Source organism: Meleagris gallopavo, chromosome 1 (genome assembly GCF_000146605.3).
Source record: "Meleagris gallopavo isolate NT-WF06-2002-E0010 breed Aviagen turkey brand Nicholas breeding stock chromosome 1, Turkey_5.1, whole genome shotgun sequence".
NCBI lineage: Eukaryota > Metazoa > Chordata > Aves > Galliformes > Phasianidae > Meleagris > Meleagris gallopavo.
Genome location: NC_015011.2, coordinates 81,081,229 through 81,089,276, shown reverse-complemented (window position 1 = coordinate 81,089,276; position 8,048 = coordinate 81,081,229). Strand labels below are relative to the sequence as shown.

The window sequence follows — 8,048 nt, the reverse complement described above, 5'->3', positions numbered from 1 at the left end:
GTGAGGCGGGCGGAGATGGAGGAGCCGCTGTGCTGCTGCGAGTACGTGGACCGGAGGGGTGAGCGGAACCACCTGGCGGCGTGCTGCTGTGACTGCGAGGAGCTGGACGAGGGCTGCGACAGGTAGCGGCCCCGCGCACTGCTCCTCAACCGGCGGCCGTTGGGCGCCCTCAGGGTTCCGGCAGCCCCGCGGGGCGCGGGAGCGGACAGCCGGGAGTCCCTCTCCTTCCTTCTGCGTATGGGGCTGCCTTCCGCGCTCCGGTGGAGGCAGGTGCGGAGCGGGGGCTCGGCTCTCAGCGGCCGTCGGGGAACTTTGCGGCCCCCTGCGATGAAGGAGGAAACGAGGGGCGAGCGGCCGTGAGTCAGCGGGGAGAAGGACGGGCTGGGTGCGCGGTGGCGGACCCCGGGATGGGATGGGGGCGGAGGGAACGCCGCAGAGGTATGTATACGCGTCTGCCTGCCCGCCCGCCAGCGACGCACCGCGCTTTTCCCGAACAGGTGGCTGACCTGCAGATCCCTGCCCCCAGGAGCGTTGGAGAGAATCGCCGACACCGTTGCGGACCGGTGCCGCGTGCCTTGGTTTGCCGGGGCCGTGAAAATTAACGTCAGCCTCGTGCCGCCCATGGTCCTGCTCCCCGTCTTCCTGCATATCGCAGCTCTGCACTTCCTGCTGGGGCTGGTGGTGCTGACATCGCTTCCCGCCGTGGTGCTGTGGTACTACTACCTCACCCACAGGAGGAAGGAGCGGACTCTCTTCTTCCTGAGCCTGGGACTGTTCTCCCTGGGCTACATGTACTATGTTTTTCTCCAGGAGGTGGTTCCTCGAGGCCACGTGGGGTATTCCCAAGTGATGCTTCTCACCTGTGGGCTAATTCTTATGCTTGCGGCTTTGTCGCGAGCCAAGAAAGACCCTGGCTACCTTCCCATTTCAGCAGGCGATGACAGGCCATCCCAGCAGGCTTTTCCCAACAAGAATGTTCGAGGGAGCTCCAATGGGCTCCATGGAGCTGCTGCCAGTGGCCATTCTGTGAATGGGGAGTCCAAAGGCTACTCCAGAGTGCTGGCTGAGGAACGGGAAGGTGGGAAAATGGACTGGTGTGCCAAGTGCCAGCTGGTCAGGCCGGCCCGAGCAGGGCACTGCCGGCTGTGTGGCAGGTGTGTGAGGAGACTGGATCATCACTGTGTCTGGTATGTTTGGCTTTGCTGAAGATGTGCGTTTTCTGTTTTGTTTTGTTTTTTTTTAATTTCTTTTAAGGTAGCTTTATTTTTTTTCTTCCCCAGACCCTATGAAATGAGGTTGCTTTTCATGTGTGAAGGGAACCCAAAGCTGTCATCACTACAGCATTGTAACTAAGGAGCAGCAGGGTATGAGTGTTTCAGCTATAGATACCTGAAAGTTCCTGGGGTACACAATTCACTCCTGCCTTACTGGTCTATTGATTCGTGCCTATAAGCTTTCTATAAAAAGCTATAAAGCTGCTTTGAAGCTGCCTGTGTTGCAGTGAGACCTTAGAAATCAGGTTCTCTGATGATTGGGGGAAGGAGGAGGAAAGAGAAGCCAGCTTATTTTTTTCCCCTTAAAGTAATCTTTTTTTTTTCTTTCCTTTTTGGAGGATTAACAGCTGTGTAGGGGAGCAGAACCACCAAGCATTCATCCTTGCACTGTTCTTCTTCATGCTCACCTCTCTGTATGGGATTATGTTGACTCTGGACACCATCTGCAGAGGACGAACCTTATTCACAGCATTGTTCTACTGCCCTGGGGCATATTCTGACTACAGGTGAGAGAACTAGGTGGGGAACTCAGGCCTGACCAGGCAGCTTAGCTCCTTAGCTATTCTTCATTTTGTTCTCAGGACTAGTGCTATTGGCTGTCAGACCTGATCTAGAAGTGCTCCTTAAATGGCTCTGGAAAGCAGGGATGCGTCTCTGCTTTTGCCAAGGATAGGAGCCTGTGAGAGAGCTCACAGTTTGAGCAAATTGGTGAAGCTGGGACTTAAATCTTTATTTGGTGTCCTGTGTAGACAGACACTTTAGATGTTTGTTGCCAGTTAGTTCCAATAGTCCAACAGTCTGGATTCAGTATGCTGTCTCACTGGGGAAAGAGATGGCATTTGTCTAATGGCTTTGTCACTTCAAGTTATCTGCTCATACAGCGTTAACGTGCCTTGTCTGGCTGGGAGCAGGGTGAGGAGCTTCAAACACGTTCAGAGGCTCATTCTACCACTGCTGTGTAGAGTACAGCAGCATGAGTGACTCTGCCTTCTGTACTCCATCATCTGTCAAGCGTGAACGCTATTGTTTCCTTAAGTAAGGGCTTCACAGCAGTAAGAGCCAAGTGCTAGGTAGTACCAAAGGAATGTGCAGGAGTAGCTCTGGTAGCGCTAAAAGCTGTCATTAAATATGCCACAAAGCTTTAATTTTGAGAAAGCCTTCAAGGATTATGTGACGAAAGCAGCAAAGTGAGATCACTGTGGCAGATGTAGATAGGGATTTGAAAGGCTAGTGATTACCAGGGAAAGTCACTGTAAAGCAGCTGCTCCAAAACTAAATGGCTTCCTTCCCATCTTTTTCCCTGCTGCCAGCTCTGCTCTGTCGTTCACCTGTGTGTGGTACTGTGCTATTGTAACAGCTGGCATGGGATACATCCTCCTTATCCAGCTGTTGAACATCAGCTACAACGTGACTGAGAGGGAAGCTCGGCTGGCTCTGCGGGACAACGCTGGGCGCAGGCTCCTGGGTGGGTTAGTAATAGACACTGGCCAATATAACAGGGGCTTTCTATGCAACTGGGGCCATTTCTTGAGTCTGGGCTCTCCCCACCAGCAGCGCTCTGCTGAAGACATTGTGTGACACTCTTTTTTCTGCAGATGACGTTGACTGACTTTCCTTAGCAGGGGAAAGGCCCCTTCCACTAGAACTTCCTCCTCTACACCTTTCCTTTGTGGTCGGTGTATGGGCTGCCCATCCCATCGCAGACATCAGAGGCTTTCCCAAGCAGAAATGGTTCTTTGTGTGCCATCAGCCAGCAATAGGATGCGGAAAGCAGTAAGCCATATGCACAAACCTGGAGAGCGGGAACCCGCTGCCTTTTTGCACTGTGGGAAACTTTGTGCAGCTTGGCAGGAAGAAGAGCACAAGGTTATGAAAACTTGAGTTTTCATTAGGTGTGAACTCTGGCATCACCGGGAACCTGCTGTTGGATTTCAGACTGTATGCTGTTTTTTGCAGCTTAAGGAAACTCTGGCTTGTACCTACATGCAATGCTTCAGTGTTGTTAGAAGAGCAAACTTTTAATATAGAACACAGATGGACTGGTGCAGAAACCACGCTGTTTAGTTGGGGGGGGGGAGGAGGAGACTGCTCAGGCAGTTGCTGAGTGCTCCATCAACTCTGGTCCATTTTTCTTTTTCCACTATCCCATCCAGCTGTATACGTGCTATTGCTTGTATTAAGTGCCTTTGTGAGCAACATTCCTGTAGGGTATTGTGAGATCCTCTTGTCACTTGACCTGTGTCTCTGACTGGGTGATAAGAGTGTCATCTTTGATTTCATCATTCCTTTTTGTAAGCTGAGTTTGTGTTGGTTTGATGGCTCATCTCATCTCCCTCAAAATATTTCTGCTCTGATTATGGATTCTGACATGAGACAGCAGGTGTAAATATACAGAGAAAGAAGGAAAATGTTTTGAAGAAACATGATGTTTGACTGTGAGGGGAGAACAGACTGCTGCCTGATGCTGTTGCTTTACAGGAACTGCCCTACTCCCTCCCTCTCAAGGAGGAGGGAGTCTGTGGGAGAATTGACTTTGTTGCTAACAGTTTTGGTAAGCAACATTTTGATTAGTTGTGTTGCTAGTAAGAATGATGTGGTCTCTTCTGAACCAGTCACTGGGGAGTTGCTCTGGTGCCTGACTGTGGTTTTCTCAAGCCAGGAAGCTGAGGAAGTTTGGTGTCTGGATATGTAGAGAGTTGGAGAGGATGTTTTGGAGCTGGCAGCTTTTGGGGTAGATGACCCACAGTTGCACATAAATGAATGCATTGACTCTGTTCTACAAGAAGGCTGCGTGTCCTTCAGCAGCCTGCAACTGTATTATTGCCTAGACTTGAGCTTCAGCTGAAATCATAAGGTTTTAGTGGTGATGACTTCTACCCTTTTGGGGGTGGGGTTTTTGTTGTTTTTCATTTTAAATCCTTTCTGTGTTGGCCCTGCAGAAAGATCTGGCTGAAAAAGTCTGGGACTGTGGCATGAGAGTTATGGCTTGAGCCTAAGATGCAGAAGCAGTGGTAAGAGCCTCATCTTAGTTAATGATGCCTTCAGATACGTGTGCAATTTTCACAGATCAAACTTGCGCCGCTTCCGCGTGTGTGGTAGGCAATGAAGGGGTGTTGCTTGTGTGATGCAAATTCAGTGTGCGCTGTTGTACATATTCCCTAAAGAATAGGTGGTACATGGTGCTAAGGGACAGCAGAACTGGGACTGCCCCTTGAGATCCCTGCCATATTTGGTGTGTGTGCTCCTGAGTATGTGTCCCAGTTTAAGGTAAAGGGCACGCACCTCTTTGCACTGTTTGTTTTCCTTAAATGGCACCTACAATTTCTATAACCAGCAGATAACCAAGGAGCAGCTGCACTTGCAATGTGGCTGTTCAGAAACAGCTACTGATTTACTGAGTGTCCTTTATTTCTTCTTACCACCCCTTTTCAACCAGCGAACAGCTCTTTAAAGGAAGTAAAGGAGGCGCCTCTTGTGCTTCCTGCCTCTTGTCTAACACATCTAGATTTTTGACAACTTCCCTGGCACTAGTGTGAAGTGAAAGTGAACTGGACTCTATTTCTCTGGCAGCTAAGCATGATCTTCTCGTTGTTTGGAGCTGGAGTCTGACCCTAGAAGTTTAGCTTTACACAAAGATCTCTCCTCTGCGTGAGTTGTCTGTAAATGCTTCCATGGAACATATGCATTTTGCAGTGCCTGCTGAGATGAGCTGAAGCTTGGCAACCCTGGAGCCAGGGTTAGCAGGCTTGTGATCTTCCCAAACCTTGTTCTGCTGCCATATGGGAAGATGAAGCCACAATGAGCTCCTGGACTAAACCCCTGCTGTGAAGGTAGCCAACCTTTCTGCTCTGAGTTACGTGCACAGACATCAATCATGCCTGTGAACTGAACAAGCTCTGGGAGTGCTTGCAGATTTGTGATAAGTGGTTTCTCAGAGTTCTGCTCTATGCTGGGAGAAAGCAGAGCTGGGCAGGTGACAGATTCATTCCCCTGGCAGTCGCCTGACCCTGTTGTACTCATTCTCTCCCATGGGCGGGTTTTCATTATTTGCAGCCTGCACATCAGTGTAGCCTTGTCCCTTGCTTTTTAATGAGCTCTGGTGTGGGAAAATTTGAACTGCTTATACCAAGGCTTTCTCAGTGGAATTGTCAGTGTGAGCTTAAGCACAAATTAGGAATCAAGGACCTTGGACTATTGTAACCCTGCCATGCTTGATCAAGCCCACTCCAGTGTATAGGGTAAAGTACTTAACTAAGTTCTGTTTTTGCATCCTATCCAGAGAGAGTCGGAATCATTCAGGACAATAAAATGCTTGCAAGACTGGGTTTTCATATGAGGAGAGCACAGTGCTGACTTCCCGGTGAGCAGGAAGCTCACTTCACTGTTGTCTGCATAGCAGTGGTGGCTTTTTCTTTAAGGACATGGCTTTTGTTTATCCTCCTGGCTTCTTGCTGAGAGGATTTACTTTGTGAATACCTTTGGAGATGGTGGAGATCTGAAAGGGTGGAAGTATTGAAAGCTTCACATGCATGCACTGGAGCTCTCCTTTTAATAGCCTTCAGAATTAAGAAGACGACCTTAAAGAGCAACATTTCCTGTTTCACTTATAATGTAGACAGACTGCTGTGATATCTTGTGCATGAAAGGGCAATTTTTGTTTTAAATTTTATTGCTGAGCTCAATGTTGGCTGCGCTGGGAAGGAAATGCTAAAAACTAGTGCAACCTGGTAGGGCTGGAGAGTCAGTCCATAAAACCAGTAAACAGCATGCATCAGTGTGACAATAAGAAAACAGTATGCTGCTGGTCGTGTCTGAGTTTTGTGTGAGAGTGCCCAGGGATAATAAGAAGCACTGAAGTATTTGAATGGTATCTAGCCTTGATGTTTCTTCACCCAGACTTAGAAATGGGTGGATCTTGCTTTAACCATGACCTTTTGTTGTTTCATGACTGGTTTGGTTTTATAGAAGGTCCAGGGTTCTAATGTTGCTACTGTCCTAGTGTTAAGCCCCCTGTGTACAAATACTAGCACCCTGTTGTTTGGTGACTGTACTAAGAGCTGTACATCATTAGATACACTATGTAAATGGTGGCTTGGCACTCTTAACTTTGTCATCTTAAACTGAACTGCTTATTGTAGACGAGTCACAGATCCCAAAGTACACTTTCTCCATTTAACTTGTCTTCAGATGACAAGAGTCACCGGTGAGCCCAAGTTGGTGCTGCTTGTGATTTCTTCTCGTATTTAACCTTCATGCTATGATGGTGCTTTTCTGAAGTAGGTTGCTTTCAAGTGTCTTAATGGAAACCATTTGCTATAAAAGTTCTTCTAGAGTTAAAATGGATACTGCCTCATTGCCTAATGTCTTAATAATGTGCTTGACATTTTCCTTCTATATGAATGTATATTGCCTCATTAGGGCAGAAAGCGTGTGTAATTATGGATGTTTTCCTATATTGCTTTCAATGAAGAACTCTTGTTTTATTAAGATTTTCTTCTAGGGTGTTTGTACAGCAGAAATCTTTGGACAGGTGAGGTTCTTTCTGAAATGTGGAAATTCAGCCTCCCAAAATCTTCATGAACCACATTTAATTACAGTACTAAGAATGACATGCTCTGGAAGAACTGTCTGCCTTGGAGAGTAGAGTGTGTCTTGTGAGATTTTCTTGTTTCTGTTTTGGTTTTTCTTTCCCTCCCCCCTGCCAAAGCTTTAGGAATAATTCTATGAAACATCTGTGAGCTTTGTTGAAAGGACTGGTGTGTGTTGTGTGTGTGTGTGTGTGTGTGTGTGTGTGTCCATAATATACTGTATCCAATTATTTCAAATAGATGCAATTATAAATCAAAATAAATTATCAGACATTATCTGTGAAGTTGCCTGTTGATTTATGCCGATGCACACAGCCAGGTCAAACATCCAAAAGGTGCCACCATCTCCTGGCTGCTTAGCTGTGAAGTGGACATAGGAACAAGGGAGCAGCAGGCTAAGGAGGCATTTGGAAATAGATAATTCTTGCAGTTTTTCAACTACTGACATTCAGGTCTTTTCACATTGGGATGAAACAGACTTGGCTGGCAGTTCTCACCACCACGGAAGTTAGGAATACCCCTTCCAGTAGGGATTTGAACCAGGACCTTGAATTTGAGTAATGCCATCCAATGTCTTGCTTTCTCTCCTGCCCTTGCAGTGCATCTAGAACCCTGAAAAGGAATAGTTTTTTTCCTTTAAACTCATTTCTAAGCCATGCTTGGAAATGACATGGATATTCTTTGTGCAGGTAGAGGGAAGATGTGTCCCAAGATACCAAAAGGATCAAACGACACATCTCTTGACAGGCAAGATGACTTTTGATGAATAGAGTAACAGATGCCTTTTATTGTTCCCAGGGCTCTGGGATTTGCCTGGTGGCACTTCTCTCAGCCGTTCAGCAATTTCTCTTTGAAGACTGCTTTGTGCTTGCTGACAATGAAGACTTTTCAGCAGCAGTAGCCAGATTTGTGTTGGGTGTAGTCAAGGATTTTTGGGAACTCAGCAGGGCAGGTGTTGAATGGGGATAAGGAGAAGGGCAGCTTGTGATCAGATTACAGTTCTGAATTTGCTGTTACACCTAAGTGGAAATGCCTTTTTCTATGGAATTAGCTGCAGCAATGACAAAACGGATGCTGAAGTACACCTTCCTGGATCATCTTTTGGCTTTTTGCTGCCAGAACAATACAGCAGAAGAGCATCTTGGGGCAGTGGGAGAATCTTGGTCAGAACTACTAAGAATAGAAG

The 8,048-nt window shown here is 47.3% G+C and overlaps 1 protein-coding gene across 3 annotated transcripts; it reads left to right on the top strand.

Annotated features, from left to right (window-relative positions):
* The first annotated feature begins 6 nt into the window (after positions 1 to 6).
* Positions 7 to 7,138, top strand: ZDHHC23 (zinc finger DHHC-type palmitoyltransferase 23). Of its 3 annotated transcripts, XM_010719431.2 has the most exons (5): positions 7 to 122; positions 498 to 1,187; positions 1,613 to 1,780; positions 2,585 to 2,739; positions 2,870 to 7,138. In XM_010719431.2, the coding sequence occupies exons 1-5, from the start codon at positions 16 to 18 to the stop codon at positions 2,881 to 2,883; spliced, it is 1,134 nt and encodes a 377-aa protein (XP_010717733.1). In that variant the 5' UTR covers positions 7 to 15; the 3' UTR covers positions 2,884 to 7,138. The 3 variants fall into 3 exon arrangements, with proteins under 3 accessions (XP_010717733.1, XP_003202781.1, XP_010717722.1); XM_003202733.3 differs by having other exon boundaries at positions 2,585 to 7,138; XM_010719420.2 differs by lacking the exon at positions 7 to 122 and adding an exon at positions 281 to 356 and having other exon boundaries at positions 2,585 to 7,138.
* The last annotated feature ends 910 nt before the right edge of the window (positions 7,139 to 8,048 follow it).